Source organism: Pygoscelis adeliae, unplaced genomic scaffold, assembly GCF_000699105.1.
Source record: "Pygoscelis adeliae isolate BGI_AS28 unplaced genomic scaffold, ASM69910v1 Scaffold38, whole genome shotgun sequence".
In the NCBI taxonomy this organism is placed as follows: Eukaryota; Metazoa; Chordata; class Aves; order Sphenisciformes; family Spheniscidae; genus Pygoscelis; species Pygoscelis adeliae.
In genome coordinates this window covers 15,718,003-15,736,301 of record NW_008825614.1, presented here as the reverse complement: position 1 = coordinate 15,736,301, position 18,299 = coordinate 15,718,003, and the positions used below count along the sequence as shown (strand labels likewise).

Genomic DNA, 18,299 nt, shown 5'->3' with positions numbered 1-18,299 from the left:
TAGCAGATATACAAGGCATGATACCTTACCTGCGGTCACTTGAGCAAAGAAGAGCTGTGTACTGGGGAGAGGCACCAGCCCAGCACTCACCTGGGACCCTCTGATCTTCTCTGCCACATCTGAACAGAAACCAGGCTGCAAAGTCGGCACAAGGGATGAGCAAGTAGACTGTCCAAATGTCTAGCTACACCTGTGCAAGAGGATTTCTGCCATCCCTTCAGAGGCATACTTCACCCTGAAAGGCTCATGTCCTCATTAAATGCCTGAAGCATCATGAGGCACAGTGTTAGTTATGTGCAGGACTTCAGTATGGAGCACCTTGCTCAAACTAGGGTATCCTTTAAAGTGGGGTACTAAGTGTGGGAGCTGGGAGGAGCCCAGCTTCTTTCCCCACCCCTAGGCTCTATCCCAGGCTCTTCTGAGGCAAGATGCAGCCTCTAAGTCAGAGGTGGGTGTGTAACATAGGCAGATGGGTGGGCAGGCAGACGGCTTTCTGGCCCGATTTGGCTGCTGGGGGTGAGGAGAAAGGAGACAGGAGGGAGACAAAGGCAAAGTCAGCAGTAGCAGCAATGGGCCAGTTATCAAGAGTTATGCAGATGGGATAAAGTTGTTGTCTTGGGAGCTGTCTCTCACATTTCCCCTGGGTGCTTGGCACCATCACATCTTGTGTCAAAGCCTGTGCAGATGGGAGGGAGGAGATTAAATGCAGAGGCTGAGGGTGGGAGGACAGTGGTAGAGGGCGAGTTGCACAGGGGATTGCATTGGGAATCAAAATGCCTTCCAAGCACCCACTGCAGTTCTGTTTAGATCTCCACATGTAGCCTTGACTTTCCTACATGGAGTTACCTGACAGGATCCTGCAAATACTAAGACTAGCAGAAGTCTGGTTTCCTACATTCAGTCTTGTGTCTTGTGGTATGGCTATGACTCTATCATGACTTTATTGCAGTACTGTACATCTTAGAAATGGATATGATCTTGGGTTAAAGATTTTGAGAAACAATGAATCCTCCACATCCCTTGGTGTGTTGTTTCAGTGTTTAAACACTCGCACAGTTAAAACCAGCTATACCTTATTTCAGACCTCAGCAAGTCTAAGTCTGTGCTTCATATATTTGGTAATCTTGTGCTTTTGCTTATGATTTAACCTGTCTGCTAGGTTAAAGCATTGCTAAGTCAGGAATCTTTTCTGTATATGAGCCCAGTATCGGTCATTGCATAGTTAAATATCCTTCTTTATAGCCACAGAACTACAGTAGGAGCTTCTAAAATCTCTCCAGGTACATTTGATTGGGGGGGGCAGGAAGAGGGGGGAGGGCTACATTTTTTCAAATAAATCTCTTTCTAACACTGTCAGTCCCTGTGGTTACTCCTGTGGCTGAAATCTGTCTCTTCTATCCACAGATACTATGATTCCCTCATTTCTTCTCTGCCTGAATTTCCTTCAGTTCTTCTTACCTCTTATGCTCTTCTCTTTCAGCTCTGTACTGTTCTCCCAGCTGCAGCTATAACATCTCACCTGGTTACCAGTTTTATAGGAAGCAAACGCTAATGTTTATATGTAAGTTAAAAAGGTAACACAGAATCTGAATAAGTATTTATTTCCTTAACAAGTAGATAAGGCTGAGGAAAGTGAATCTAAACATATTGATAAAGTAAGCATTTTACACAAAGCAGACTCTTAACCTGGTGTATGTTACCAGCCTTGTAAATAGCATAAAGTCAGTGTGCAATGGGTGACAGATGTGGAGTAACTAAACTGTGCAGTTTCTTGGCAGATTTATGTACATTATGACATTTGAAATGTTGTATTTACATATGTGCTCACATAATGAAGGCATCCCAACTGAAAGACCTCAGTCCTTTGTAAAAGTTAAACTCTCACTGTGTTCAGTGCTACAGCAGGATTCAGATTCAGTTCTATAAGACCAGAGGCATTCTTGCATCTATTTTGTAGTAATGTTCACATTTTACAGGACACTACACTCAAAATGAAATAGTAACAACACAGTTATGGCCTTCTTATTTTGGCAGATTTTTACTGACATCTGGGTCTGTTTTTAGTGCTATTTCACATGCTTCAGATTTCGAAGAGTACACATCTTTCATCTTACTGAAGTGCTAACTCAAAACCTTGAATTTTGCTTGAGCAGACTGTGTTGCATTGTGTCTATTACATAAAATTATATCCCCGTACAAGTAAGCAAGAATTAGAGCAAGGGGCGACTATCAAAGTCAGTGAATTTCATCAAACATATCAGGCCACCATTTATACCTCTCCACAGAAATTAATTTTGTCTTTATTAATATCCAGGCCTGCACTCACTTGAAGCAAAATGCAGAACTTGGAATTGAATGCAATTGAATGGAAGCATTTTGGCACAACAGCCAACTCATATGACGATACAAGTTGATCAGGTAACAGAAGTATGAGAAAAAGTAGATTTATAGGTATCATCCTGGCATAAGGGGCTAGTACTCTCTTTTTACCTAAATTTAGTCCTTCTTTCCCATAAAGAGAGTGTAAAATCACTGAGTCTTTCAGCTACATTCCCATGTAGGAAAAGAGCTGGAGAAGTGAAATTGTATTTATATGTATAAAGTTATAACTCCAAAAGAGGTTATAAATAACAAAGCTGTATTTGTTAGGCGAGTACAGAACTGCTGGATAAAAATGCAGCTTCTTATATGAGTGGGGGAAGAACTGTAAATAACTTCATGAAAAGCATAATCCTTTACTAACCCCCTCATGGTATGGTCATTTTCCCAGTGAATCCTGCCAACAGTGAAATGTGCACCTGGCAATGCTAATGCCATATGTTAGGAACTGTGCTAAGATATGTTAATTTAAGTGATTAAGGATTAACAACTTGGCCAACAGGTGCACCTTCATGTGGACCCTATCATTCAGCCAGGCATTCACTCAGAAAATGTCTCTTAACAAAGAACATTGATGAAAAAAGCAGACAGTAGCTTCATGCAGTTGGCAAATCTCTTCCCTTTCTAATTCACGTGCACCCAACTGATAAGGAGTGTGTGTGCTATGGTACAACAGCATCTAAATTCTGATTGGAAATGTTGGGGACATGCATAAAACTTCCAATGAGTGTTGTCAGGGTGGGATCTTTGATGTCCACTAACAGACAAAAGCCTTGATCCTGATCTTGGATATACCAGCTTGAATCTGAAGTAAGTCCTCTGATTAACGTCATGGAGAATAGAACATGCCCTACAGCTGCTGGTTTTCTTCAGTAGTCAATGACTGTTTATCATTAGCTTCAAAAGGAACAAAACTAGGCCAACATCATTTTTAAAACCCTCCTCTTCACGTGTTTGTATGATATCTTAAAGGAAAAGCTATGTACAGAGAAGAGTTCCTGTGCTAGAAAGCATTACTAGCTAACAAAGGCCTGTTTATGTGAAAGACATGTCTAGCTGTTAGCATGCTGTAATGCATAACCATTGTTATACATGTAATTATTGTAACTGGTCCAGTCATCTGCACACTGATATTCTTGATTAGACTGAATGTACGGATGATAAACTGTTTCTTTTCCCAAGAAGTAAGATGGAGCAAGTCTCTGTAAAACAACAGCACTGAACTGGTATGTCAGCTTCCTTCGAATTTTAATGATTTCACCTGTTCTTCCATAATTCCTCAGTGCTCTGGCCATTTTCTGATATGTCATGATCTTGCGGTTTCCCTTTCTTTCTCCCCACAGCTCTGCAAGTTTCTCCTTGTTTTTGGAGACAAACTGGAAGACACCATTGGGCTTATCCACCCATTGGATGCAGTTTGCCATAGCTGGATCATACAGAGACTCATGGAGGTACTCAAATAGTCGAAGTTTTTTTCTACCTATTAAGAAATAAAGTACAAAATGTCAGAACGGAACTCATACTTGTTTTAAAAGATAAGCAGTTGTCTTTTTCCTGCAAAGGGTCTTACAGGCAAAAGCATAGGTAAACCTAATACGCAGTCACAAATTAAAATATCAGTATAAACTATTCAGTGGAAGACGAGCAACAGCAAATGGAATGATAGCTCTGAAACACGTACAGATCTGTGGTGACAGAAAGGGCTTTGGTCATTAGAGTTTCAACAGCAGGTTATTTGGGGATCATGACAAATATCTTGTGACTTCACTGTGTGGTAGGTCTCAGAAGTCACCTTCAGCAGTCTTCAGACACATGCTGTGCAGGTGCATGGTCGAGGAACTCACTGCAGGAAATTATATCCTCAAACAGTGCAGGAAAGAGCTTTTGGAGAGCCAATCTGAATGTTTTTGAATAAATGTTTCCCCTGCTTAAGCAAAACTCAAAGATTTTGAGATGAGTCAATTTTGTCAGGTTTGTTTCAGGAATGTTTTGGGGATGCAAGGTAGTCTCAGATATAAGAAAGGGGGAGTGAGTGAGCAGGAAGAGCAAGCTAGTTTTGAACCATAAACCTCACCTAGTCAATAAGGAGCTAGACCTTCTGGTGCACTGTAGTTTTCTAAAAATGTGCCGAAGTGTCAACTTGCATTCCCATGCAGAATAAAGCAAGCTCAGTACCACGATATTTGTCAGTTAACAAAGTGCTTCTCTCCACAGGGTCAGCTCTCAAACTTAAGTTTACTAGTGAGGCTTATTTAGTTTCACTTAGGTCTTGTGGATCCCTCTCTCTGAAGTTCCTCTAGTTCCCTCCACAAAGCCAAGGGTGACCAAGAAGCTGCCGTAAGGAGGAAGAATTGAAGATTATGAGACAAAGAGGAACATTTTGCAGAAAGGAGAATCTATGCAGAAGAACGGCTTCCACTTTAACCAAAGTGGAAACAAGCAGCTGCACCTAAAGTTCATAAAGTCTTGTCTTGCGTGACTATTTTAAACTAGGAACGGGGGAAAAGTGACAGTTGCTAAGGAACACTGAGGTCAAGCCAAGACATCTGTTAGGGATGACAGTAATTCTGCATCTGGTGGTAAGGAAAGAGGAGAGAAGTGACAGTCAGACTAGGAAGAAGAAGAGCCTGAAATCAGAGGTACTTTCCAAAAAATTAATAAAGTTTCATTATCTAAATAAAAATTGACCTGTGACTAGAAGTACATATTCTACTAGAAATACATATATTATTCCCAAGATGAGAAGCTTAAAAGCAAACCGGTGAAGGACACTGCCTGGTCACAGTAAACACTTCTTAGTAGGTGACCCCCTTAGGTCCCCTCCAACTCGAATAATGCTATAAACCTATGAACCTATGGTAGAACAAGTAAAATCAGGGGAAAATCCACAGACATCTGTGGACTGAGTCTGTTTTGGAAAATGACAGTGTAGCCATGTCTGCAGCAGCATCTGATTTCATGCTGTCTGTCCTCTTAGTTCGGCTGTCATTTCTGCCCGAGCTTTTATTTCTAGACACATTGTCTCTAGCTGTCTTGGTTTGAGAGGTCTTATTGGCTCTTATGTGTTAATGCAGCTATGTTTCTAGAGCCCAGCTGTTATCTACACAGTGCTACACAACGTCGATGCACCAGTTTGAGCTGGGGTTAGTCCACAGATCTTAGTACTGCACCTCATTGCAGAAGCTACTGGTGTTCATCACCAGGCCTTAAACATCAGTCTAAGCTAGCAGGCTCGTCTCTGCAGGTTTCTTATGTGGTCACTGGAGAGAGGCAGGTTCCTCCAGAAGGTGTTTGAGAGCATCTGCATTAGATTTCTGTGCTCAATTGTCCCGAAGCAGCCTAAGTCTCTCTGCGTGTGAGAGAGTCTAATTCAGTCTAATTCTAATCTCTAACTCAGATGCATTTCTGAAGTGCCTCTCTTGATTGTCTCCGCTCACCAAGCTTTAGTTCAGATCATGGAATGGTCTTGACGTGCATGAACTGGACTCCTTTCAGAGGAAACCTAACTCAAAGATGCTTTCCGGAAGCGTATCTAAGTCACTGCATCTTTCAGAACTTGCGGCCTAGAGATTGCCCTAAAAAACCCCTTGTGAAACACTTCAAACACAGACTTTGTGTCCTCAGTACTCACTGTTTCATCTACAGATCTATTCCTAAAGGGTTACACTACTTGCTAGTGTACAGAAAACCTCTCATGTCCTAATAAGAAGCCAAGAGGACTAAATTTATTTAGGTATAGTGGAAACAGTCGCCCAAATCACAGTTTCTGGCAGGAATATTGCCATGGACACAAAGAAACCCATAAAAGGACACCCACCCCCACCCCCCCCATAAGAATAGTCAGTCATTCTGCAAATGTATGCAGTATAGCCTTCTGGAAAAGAAGATTGATAATAATGTAAAATAAATGTGAAATAGGAAATGAAGTTTAACAGAACAGTAACAACTGAAGGTGAATTCAGATGTAAAATTCCCCAGTGCAACACCGGGTAAGACTTAGAAAAGGAACATTTCTGGATTGAAAGGTTTTCATTTGCAATAGTGAATTTCAAGTACTAGAAGTACAGAACTTAAAAGGAGAGGCTACTCTTCCCATCGTCCCGAGGAATTTGTGGTAGTAGTAGCTATTAAGCAACAGAAACCGCAGTGTTCAGCATCAATGAGGAGAGATGATACCAAAAACTGGCACCATGTGGTTAAAGTTGAAAGAAGGGGATTTCAAAAAGCAGCAAAACCAGGAAGCTACTCAAAAAGACCCCACGGTCAAAAGTAGGTACAACAGCTCAGAGTGGAAGCTGTGTAAATCTCATCTAGCAGAGTCATAGAAAAGATGCTGAGTCCCAAACAAAAACCAAAGAATGAATGCAATAAACAAATGAAGTACTGTAATGATCAATGTCACCCGACCTATTCTTTGCAAAATAGATATCCACTCAAGTAAAGTCAACCAAAAGGAGCACAAAAATAGATATAAAATTGCACACTGGAAGTGACAAAAGCTAAAAGGTAATTTGAAAAGTAAACAAAGGCATAAAATCAGGTGCAAAAATATTCATGTATATGAAAAACCTTCAAGAAAACCACTCCTTGTTGGACCACATAAAAAAAATAAGTTATTAAAGTGGATAAAGATGTTATTGATAGCTAGATTTACTTCTCTGCATCAGACTTCATCCCAGATGATTTGGAGTGAAACACATCTCTGGTTTGTTTCTCCATGTAGTATACAAGACGACAGAATAAGATGATAACAGATTTATCTTACCTTATGAGATTTGGCAGATAGGAATTGAAGACTAGCAGTTGTATTCTAGTTACTATTAAATGTTAACTTATTTTTTCCCGTTAAAAGTAAAAAAAAATAAGAAAAAGAGAAAGCACAATTTGCCAAGGGATTTTTTAAAGTACCATTATGTATCAAGAGATGCTTTTTCTACACACCTTTCCCTGCTTTTGGCTGGCCAGCAGCAGCATGCATCACTTGGCTTTCTGGAGTATTCTGCAGCGTGTGGTAGACAGTCTCATCTGCATAAAAATCCGCTGCACTGTTCTTCAAGAATTAAGACAACGAAGGGTTACTAATAGAGTACATTCTCTGAGGAGAAAGAAACTCGCACTAATTAATTTACTGAAGCCTTCAAAATGCCACCTTTCATCACCTCACCCATGGAAGACTTTTCTCAGCCGTGAAGGCACGCAGTGTACTGTACCAGTAACAAGCAGCACCAATTTATGTCCAGTGGGGAGGACTGCCTACCAGGGGAGACATTAAGAGGGAAAACAGAGTAATTGCCTCACTCTGGACCTTCAACCCTTCTGCTGGAAGCAGAGGAGGAACAGTGGACTCTGTTTCCAGAGTTAGTAAAAGACAAGGGCCACCTGGAATGTGGTGCCTACAGACTCTGTAGTTCCTGTGTCATGTTGTTGCTAATCTGCTGGTTGAAAATGGGCTTTTGTGGAATCTGTTTACCTGAAATTCTCTCCCCTGCAATATTCATTTTCCACCACTCCTGGAGGCCACAGTCCCAGTATTTTTAAGAACGAACACAGACTCTGCAGGCTGGAGCTGAGCTAAGTCCAGATAATGCTGGTCTTCCCAGCACTCTTAAAGCAAACTGCTGGAGAAGAAATCAAAGGCGTGGCACTTTCTCACAGCGGCAGAAGCTATGCGGAGGCTGGAAGTTGTTGTTCTCTGCCTGTTCCTGGGTAACAGAGAGAAGCCCTTTTCCCTGCTGTACTAGTAGGTTTGTTTGTTCGTTGTCATGTTACATGATGAACCACAGAGGAGCACGAGAGGCAAACAGCTAAGATGAATCCTAAAAAGAGACTATTAAACGTGTTTTGCAACTATTTCCCAAGGCAGTTTCATCTGAATCACGCCTGGCCAGACTGAATTTCTGTTAGAGTTAGCATAATGATTGGTATGAGAAATCACAAATGGGCAGCCAATTTTCCATTTACGTCTGACTCTGTTACTAGTAATCAGTTCACTTACAATCACATTTCTCCAGCTATACCCTGGGTTCTCTGTAGATGGTGCTGCAGAGTAGCTGGGACTTGCTCGGAGGTGGTGGTGGTTGATCAGAGCCAGGCAATTTTTGTAACCTGAGAATTAGGAGGATGGAGCAAAAACTGGGTGAGTAAAAGGGAGAGAAGAGGGGGGAAAACCGAGCGGCAAACAACCTAATATGCTACTGGGTGTGTCGAAAAGCATTTATCCTATGGCTGACTTCTAGATAATAAACTCTCCAGAGCCAAGATATTTCATGTCAGCGGGTTATCCAACATAATCTGTACTGTTACTGCTAATCACACCCTTAGGCTGGTTTTGTTTGCCTTCACAAAAGGCAAATAAGCAGTATTTGTTAAGATAAAATGTCAGATATTTCATAGTATTATGAAATAGTTTGGTTAATAGAAAAAGGAGGGCCAAACAAATCACCAGACATAATGAGTGGGATAATTATAGGCTACTATAATACATGTATTAGAAAGGAGAAGAGAATGTCACTCAGTTCTTCTGCAGGCCATTAGTGCAATGCAAGTAAGAGTCTCTGATCATGAATGAAGTGAAGGAGCATCAGAGCATCTGCAGTGCCTGAAAGAACAACACTGAAGGAACCCAGGACTTTAGGATGTTTAAAAGAAGCAGAGGAGAACACCGGACTGAGGCATTTGGAATAAATTATGCACTGCAGGTGGTCAGAAGAAGATTTGGGGGGGTACATCTATTGCAAGTGGAGATGTGGGTGCAGCTGTGGAACATACTAAACACTGAGTTGCAAGTGTTTAAAACCTCTCTCCATTGGCCCTAACAACAGATACAGGCAAGGACATTGCAAGAAATTATATGTAATGGGTCCTTCAGCATGTGTGAATTACCAATGTAGTGGAGCCAAAAATTTATTAACAACAGCTGAAGATATGGCCCAGTTGGTCTTATTTACATTTCAGTATATAATAGATAATATGTAAATAAACTTCCTCATATGAAATGCATTCCATACAGAATACAGTAGATATTTTGTTCTGGACTTAGAGGGTTTGTGATATAGCCTCCTATTTTCCTTTCCTACCATTTCTATTTATAATGTTAAAACACCAAATACAGATTTTAAATTTTATAGTAATTTAATTGCCAAAACCTTGCCTGAATTGGAACAATTTACAGCTTGCCTGTATTTTAAGTTTTGTAAAGTAGAAAACTCTTGAAGCCAAGAAAAACACTTTTGTATTAATTATCCATATTCAAACTATCATTTCTGCGTAAAAATATTTAAAATTTGTATTTTAATGTAAAAAAAGTAATTGTGGAAATTAGTTTCACCTGTTGGATCCTTGGTCTTTTTTTTTTTTTGTCTTCCCCCCCCGGAATTCATTGTTATAAGAGTTCATTCACAGCATAACAGAAGGGCATTTTTCAGTGAAAACATTGAAACTGGAAAATGGCTGTTGCACTATGGTCATATATCCTCTGATTATAGGAAATCTGCGCTCAATGCACCTAGGCTAGTACTGGGGAGAAGGTAGAGAGGGGCTGTCCAACAGTGTCCCTGTGCTGTGACATGGAAGATGCAAGCCACACTGGGCAGTGCATATTATTCCCCCTTTCCATCCTCCCAATGTACCCTTCTGTTGTTCATTAATCCACCCCTGGGAAATTACTCTCCCACCTACATGTCTTCAGATGTACTTTCCTTAAAAATACAAAACGGTAAATGAAATGGAATAATGGTCTTTTTTACCTGGTGAATACTGCATTTCTCTGTCAGAGTGCTGCTGCAGTACTTCTAGTGCATCTTCGAAAGCCTGGCCCAGTACGTCTTGGTCAGGAAAATTCTGCAAGAACATTTTTCTGTCAGGAGCCCAAAAGGACCAGGCCGGATCTTTCAACATTGTCAGTCGGAAAATCCCAAGTAAATACAGTGATTATACAGAATATACATCCTCCTGGAATATGTATTTTGCAGGCACCGAGGCATTACCATAATTGTTTACTATTATGAGAAAGTCCTCACTCCTTTGAGAAGTCTCTTTGAGGTCAGTGGGACAACTCACACGGGTAACATTAATCACTTGCGCAAATGTTTCAAGGTTCATTTCCTTAATTTGCAGCAGAAGTTTATATAAAGGGTGTTACTGCTGTTGGAGTGTTTTATAGTATGTAATAGAGAGGTATGTATCGCTTGTGTAACACGATTTATGAAGACAAAGTTATCATTCAATAACATTGACATGACAAAAATTATAACGTACAAGTTATGAAGTAGTTATGCAGAGAAAATGCTATACTATGCCAGTATGGGAAACCAAGTGCGGATTTCCAGAAAACTGTTTATTGTCATTTTAGAACAACTTGCTCTAAAAAGCTAAAAAATTCCCCCAAAATCTGAGTTTGCCTAAGAGTTTTCTGTAGCATATTTGAAGCACTCAGTAATGAAAGAGAGTAAAGGCATTGTAGACTTACCATTATTTAGATATCAAAACTTGAATCCTGTTTAAAATAAACAATATTTTTAAATTGCATGTTTTAAAATAAACAATAATTCTCTCAGTATAAATGCCATTAACAAAATGAAATAACTCCACATTATTTCCAGTGATGGAATAAAATGTATTTAATAATACAGATAAAAGTAATTTAGGATTATAAAGTGGCATTTTAATGAAATTAAATAATTGCAACATTGTATTTTGTTTTTTTTTAAATTCATACTATTTTTCGTTACTAAATTTTCCAGTTTCATTAATACTGTGACTTTTAGATTACTACCCATATCATTGTAAACACATTTTTTAAAGACATTATGAAGTGAAAATCTGTTATTGCTGACAGTCAGTCTTAGTTAGCACAACTACTAATTTCCCAAAGAAAATACTGACCTGAACAAATGCAAGTGTTTAAGTCCTTTTGGTTTTCAGACATAGTTGAAACAAACTAAGTTTTTTTCCATAATGAAGATTATCATATGACTGTATGTGAATATACATAAACTTTCAGACTAATTGTGAGTTACAGAAGCAAATCTGATTGTTTAATAAACAGTGAAAATAGACATGTTTTCAGTCACTTTAACATGGAGTATACTTCATATACAACATTACTCAGAAACAATTCCTTAGTACCTCTTTTTTATTTATTACATATTTATTTCTTACAGATTATAATGATCAGGTTTTGTTGCCTTTTCCTGTTCTCATTTACATTATTATTTCAAAATTGTAACAATAATAATAATAATAATAGTAATAGTAATAATAATAATGTATTCGTCAGTATTTTACTCATTAAAGGTTTGATTATAATCTATTGAAAATACTGGAAATTTTGTCAGTGATTTCAGCAGATGCAAAATTGGTGTCTGTGTGATGTTTTAAAATGCAAAGGAGAGACAAGATACATAAATATAAATATAAATATGAAAGAATTTTATCCAAGACTCACCATGAATGTTCTAACCTGGTAACTATGCCTCAGATAAGTATGTTAAAAAGTACCATCAAAATTCGTAAAGGTTTTTTTAAATCTTGATGACCAAGCATATATGGTGAAATCCTGGTGATTCAGTAAATTGACCTCACTGAAGTCGATGGGATTTTTCTCTTTGACTTCAGTGCAGCAAGTATTTTGATAAACTGATCTAATTTTATTCTAAAACAAGAATGGGCCACTTTAATCCTTTAGCTGCAATAGTGGCCACAGATTCTTGGGGGATAGAGCTGTAGAAATTAAAGACATGAATCTCCTTTGTACAGATCCTCACATAGTGTTCCCCTAATTTTAAGTAATTCACTTTCTTTAAATTGCTTTTGTCTAACTCAAACTCCAAACTGATTCTTGGTAACCTTGATAGAACATCTGCAGTCACTGTTGATGCCTTTCAAAGCCTAAAAGGTACAAGTATCGGCAAGGTACTGTTGAATGGTCATACCATTTACACAGCTGAATTTATACCAAAAAAAGAAAAGGTCACACCTTCAGTAAGTTTAAAAAAAAGTCTGAACACTTACCTAGAATTTCAACTCCACACACAACACAAGAATCTGTCTGGTTTCATAAATAAATGAAAGACTCGGTTCCCACAGCAATGGACTGGCAAAGGGGCTGCATTAAATAGCTGATTTTAGGGAAGTGTTTGGCTAGGGATTTTTTTGAGAGTAAAGGTATAGTACACTGCTAGCATGGCCCTTCACTCTGCACAAAAGGATGATTTGTACTGATATAAAACAAAATTGAATGTTTTAAGTATTGTCCAAGACATGCAGATTGCATGCACTGGGAGAGATTCCTTTTGGCTATGGCACATCCTAACAAATCTGTCACTGGTATGTAGTCACCCATATAGACTACAGCGGACGTTGAGGTTTTATCTGAACATCCCGCTTAGCTCACTGCAAGATGCAGACCAAACTAGACCCCAAAATAAGAATTTGAGGGAATTTCAGAACTCTGCTTCAAAGCTCACGTTTGTAGCCCAGGCCCAGCATTAAAGCATTTACTAAAGCATTCAGTACAGATTCAGACAAGCTGTAGCTGCTAATTTGCCACACGCTTTCTGAGCAGCTACAAGCCATGCTGTTGCACCCTACAGAAGTCTATGTTTTTCAGTACAAAACTTCTTATTGCTGACATAATCTATCCTGTGCCATAGCTCTCTGCAGCCAAGTCTTTCAGAGGCACATTTTACAAAATTTCCTCAGCGTTTGCCATGAAACTGCTGTAAAATAGTAATTACTTCTTACAATATTTATCTATACTCCCTCCCAATAACCATAGTCAAGAACTAGCCCAGCTATGAATGCTGAGTGGAAGCAATTTGAGGCCAATGTTAACATCAACCATTATCTGCTGGTTTCAGATGCAAGCTGCCTTTTCAAACTTTGCACCACAAAGTTTCAGATTTTTTTTTTTTTTTTCATGAAATACATTAATACATGTATGTGGTTTTTTGAACTACGAGTTCCATTTTGTAGCACTTCTCTGGCGTGACTTGGGCTTATAACGGAAAATTAACCTGCAACCGCACTCTTAAAACATCAAAATGTGACTCAGCACTGGATTTCAGGCCAAAATACGATTAGACAATTAACTTCTTTCCACATACAGTTAACTTTACTTTGCAACATGGAAAAGCATAGATTTCATGGTTCAGTTCTTTCCTGAAGTATAAGTATGTATCGGATTTAAAATTACAAATGAGCTTCAAGATCCCTCCTGGGTTCCTTCCGATAAATAAATGATGTGCTAATAGGCCCTCTGATGATGCAACCTGACCTGCCTACTCCTACATCTCTACCCGAAGCTGGGTGGTTACTCTTCTGCCCTCCTGTGCTCCCCACTCATCCTGGCCATAAAATTGCAGGGCTGGCCCCTGTGGAGGAGGTTAGGGCTGTCCTGTGCTGGTCACAGCCAATTCCAGCTGGCTCTGCAACGGACCCACCATGTGCCAAAGTGGAGCTCATCAGCCATGTGTGCGGCACCTCTGCGAAAACATTCTGAGGAAAGAGCAGAAAATGCCAAAAGTGAGGAGACAAACCTAGGAGGGAACACCAGAGGGGACAAGGAGGGAACAAGGGATCAAGGGGACAAGGAGAGAAACAAGGGAAAGAAGGGACAACAAGGTCAGAGGAGTTGGAGGGGTTCCATGACTGAGCAGGCACGCCCTCAAAGGGACTGTGGCCCATGGAGGCTCCATGTGGGAGCAGAGGACACAAGTAAGAAGGAAGCAGCAGCGGAAGAAAAGGGTGAGAAAGAAGGAGAGGCAGAGAGAAACCGCTACGTCCTGACCCCAATCCCCTGTGCCACCCACCACCTCACTGAAGGGACTGAGTGTAACCTGGGGACATAACAAGAGGGGAGGAGATGTGTCTGGAGTGCAGTTGAGCCTGGGAAAGGGGAAGGAAAGGCATTTTAATGTTTGTCTTCTTTGCTTCCCAATACCCAAATCAGCAACTAAATATATTATGGCAATAAATTAAGTTAAATTCCCAAAGTGCGCGAGCAGCTGTGTGGGTGTGTTGGCTGCTGGCCAGGGCCAACACACCCCAGTAGTAAAAGAGGGTGAAGGTTGAGAGATTAAAGCTAATGGTTTTAACACCATTAAAACGATCAGTCTTCCTAAATCAAATTGCTCGATCAGAATGTTCTCATTTTGAATAAGAGGCTACACCTTAAGGCAGGACAGCAAAGGGTTTGTTTTCAGAGGAAATAGGAAGGTGCCATACATAGCACAAACACACAGCACAAAACCAAGAGCAAACGCTGCCTCAGTAGGGTAGATTTAAACTCCGTAACCCGTTTGCATGTTGCATCTTTGGCCTGTCACAAGCTCAGAGCGAGGGCTCAGGCTACCTCCCTGGGAAGCCTGTAAGGGTTCGGAAGAGGCAGAGTAAGGTACAGCTCAGGACTGAGCGTCAGCTAACACTGACTGCTCACTCCTCAACAAATCACAGTACAGTCAAGGCAGGCAGCATGTTGGCCTCTACCAAGAAATGTTATTACAGAAGAAAGCCTGCTTTGATTTTGCATTGCATGGGAAGATGGATTCCAGATACAAGCCTGAGAAAGAGAACTCACTATTCACATTTTAATGTCTCAAACAATTGATGTGGCTGATATCAAAATATGAATATCAGTTAGAAACCACAACATCAAGCTCTTCTCCTTCCTCCAGGTTTTAAAAATAAACTTCCAACAACAGAATGATTTTTTAAGTTTCAGAACTTTCTTTCATCCTTGCTTGGCACTCAAAGCTTGTTCATAGTAATGGTACAGAGGAAGCATTTTCACCTTTCTTTGAATAATAAACAGAACTAAATTATGTATTACAGCACTTGTCGGAGGGCTCAAGAAAGCATAAAGACTCTTGCATGAGGCTCTGTTCAAATGTAGAATAAAAAACAGTCTCTCCCTTCCTAAAGGAATGTAAAACTCGAAATGGCAAGTTTTCTCACCAGGCATTTGTAGCTTTCTCAGATTTTTTTGAATGTCAGGCAATTTATAACTGCCCAAATAACACAGATAGAACACTGACGATACAAGTGAGTTGAAAACAAACCCAAACCTGGTTGTAGAAATGATTCTGTTCCAGGGAGTCATTTGCCCATACAGAACAGACTGCCTACCAACTCAACAATCGCCAGAAATCAGAAATTGGTGAATGTGACAGCCACAGAGAGTTTCCGTGCTTACATACTTGTTCTGGCCCTTGGCAGACCCCTTTGCCACCCCTCTTCTGGCCATGCAGCTCTGTAATAATCTTTGTCATGAATCCTCATGGGTGTACGTTCACAATAATTACACCACCACAGATGCTGTCTCCCTGGAAGTGGAAGGGTTGAGAGATTACATGCCTGTGCTCACCTCCTGAGTCTAACCATGCTGACCAGCAAACTTCCAAATTTCTGCCATTATGCTGCTTCTGGTCGGCTCCATTCAAGGTTCAAATGAAACTGGGAAGTTTCTTGCAGCAAGGATGCAGCCTTTTCGCTACACAGCAAGAACAGGGATCAACACACAGAGAGCTCTCTTCTTTTACATGTAGAGTGCAGTGATAATCCAGGCACGAGTGTTTCACAGTGAATCAGTCTGCAATCTGAACTTCAAATTAGTGGGCTCAGAAAATGCCTGAATTCACATTCCCAGACCCAGCATACAATGAAAACTCTCCTTAAAAATCCCAAAACACCAAACAAACACAAAAAGGAAATAAATGCCGCTTAGTACCAGCCTAAGTACTATTGTTTACTGTAATTTTGGTCAGATAATTTAGTGTAGAATACATACAGAAAGAAACCTGAAAGGGAACATAAAAACCAAAACCACAATTATGGCATCATATCATATAAGCAAATCAGATGATGAAACTGGATCTAACAATTCCATTTGTGTTGGGAGACTTTAGTCTATGCATTTCAACAAACACAATTGTTTATTCAAATACCAGAAGATGAGGATATATCATATGTTCAAACTCTTCACTTGCCTTACAAATCATTCTACAAATGGCAAACTCTCTGCAATGCAAAATATAGACTTTTATTGTAATTGGTGGAGTTATAGTATTGGTTCCTTAGCTGGTGGAAATTGGTATAGAGCCACCAAAGCCAAAGGATCACTGATGATTTGTACAAACAGAGGTTCTGGCTCATAGTTGACACTAGCATTTTCAGTACAGTAAGGGGAAACTTGCTGTGCCAGCACTAATGTTGCACATTCTTCCCTGACTTCCTGATTTGTTTTAATTCTTTGGCTACCTTATAAAGCATTACAGTTGATTAAACAGCAAGAGTGACATTTTTGCATTTTAATCCTTGTAAGAGCTCTTTATAGTTACTTACAGGGCAACATTTTTTTAAAAGATCTTTGTCCAACCATTATCGCCAAGTACATCTTATATATGAAGCTTTTTCTCTTCTTAAGGAAGAAAAAAGATACTGAAAATGTTTTATGAATTGAATTTTAAGCCTAAAATGACAGATTATCTCAATCAATCAGACTCATTTCCTTACCTTTGAATATGAAACCTTTGCATGTCACATTGGGATTCCTATCTCAGAATCATGTTTTTAATTTTAATATTGCTTTAAAATATTTTGCTTTTAAAATTCTTTAATCCTTTTAGAGTTAATAGTTTTCTGGACTTTATAGGTCCAAAGAAAAAATGTCTTGCTATTTCTTAAGAAGATACTCTCTACTTTTAGACTATTTCACAATTACATATGATTATCTCAATGTAAAGGAAATGTAAATGGAACCACTGATATGTTTGAATCTTAATGTTTTTCTGCTTTAAGAACTTGGTTAATTTTACATCTGTAATATATTCCACTTAGAGCCATCAAATAATTACAGTCATAAAATTAGGTATTTGGATAAATTGTTGCAGAGGTTAGGTCTAAACATTTAATTACCTCTTCTGGGGCCTAAAAAGAGAAGTGCAGCGTGAAGGCTGAAGTAGCATGAGTGGGCAGATCAGCTCTTCAATGGAAAACCCACATCTAAAGCCCCCACTTTACAACTCAACCCAATATATTGGTCCAGTTGTCCGTGTCAGCAGGGCTTTTCAGGAAGCTTCTTCTTTGGCTCCATATAACCAAAGGAAGTGACTTGCTGCTGGGAAGCCCCGTGAAGATAGAAAACCAGAAACCACAACAGAAGCACAAGGAACTAATAGCAAAAAGTGCATTGGGGGAAAAAAAAAAACCCCAACCCTCACTAAAAGAAGATTTTAAAGTGAAATATGAAATAATTACTTTGATTAATGTACAGGTATAATGAATACTCCCTTAAATATTAGGATAGCTAAAACACCTACAAGTCAATAATACTTCAGTGGAAAACTATCAGAGCAAGACAGGAATAATAATATGAGAGTATTTCATAAAAATAGCAATGGATAAAGGAAAGACTGTTGTTAGGAGGTGAGCCTGATAAAGGGTAAAAATGGAAGTCTTTTACTTAAAGAGAAAGCATATAGAAAGAAGAACACAAAATTTTAATAACCCTTGATGGTGAAACTGGGGATGCCAAATAAAACTAATCATTTTCCAAGTAACTGAGCTATTTGTGGAAGAAACACACCTTCAGATTCAAGGGGCGTTTAGATCATTCAGGATTAATTCAATCCCATTCCCCCTAAATCATAAAGCTGAGATTTGACAAATGTTAAGACTAGGTGACAGAACCTTTTGAACTCCAAAGAATGAAAGGAAGCAATTGTGTCTATTTTGGAAAAGCTGAAAAGACAGGCATACAATAGCTGCTGTAGTATCTGCAACCATATTACAACTTAGAAACCCTACCTTTCCACTGCGTAGACTTATGGGTAGGCCAATAAAAAGCAGACTTTACAATTGAGGTACTGAAATACATATGCTTTAGGTGTCTCCAGAATGCAATACTTTACTCTCCTCTGAAG

General features: G+C 39.4%; 1 protein-coding gene across 1 annotated transcript; it reads right to left on the bottom strand.

Annotated features, from left to right (window-relative positions):
• Positions 1-3,331: 3,331 nt before the first annotated feature.
• On the bottom strand, positions 3,332-12,466 carry SPIC (Spi-C transcription factor (Spi-1/PU.1 related)). The gene is made up of 6 exons (XM_009332944.1): positions 12,391-12,466; positions 10,847-10,873; positions 10,125-10,218; positions 8,375-8,484; positions 7,321-7,429; positions 3,332-3,859 (listed from the first exon to the last, which is right to left on the bottom strand). Exons 2-6 carry the CDS (start codon positions 10,847-10,849, stop codon positions 3,432-3,434), a joined length of 744 nt encoding a protein of 247 aa, XP_009331219.1. The 5' UTR covers positions 10,850-10,873; positions 12,391-12,466; the 3' UTR covers positions 3,332-3,431.
• Positions 12,467-18,299: the final 5,833 nt, after the last annotated feature.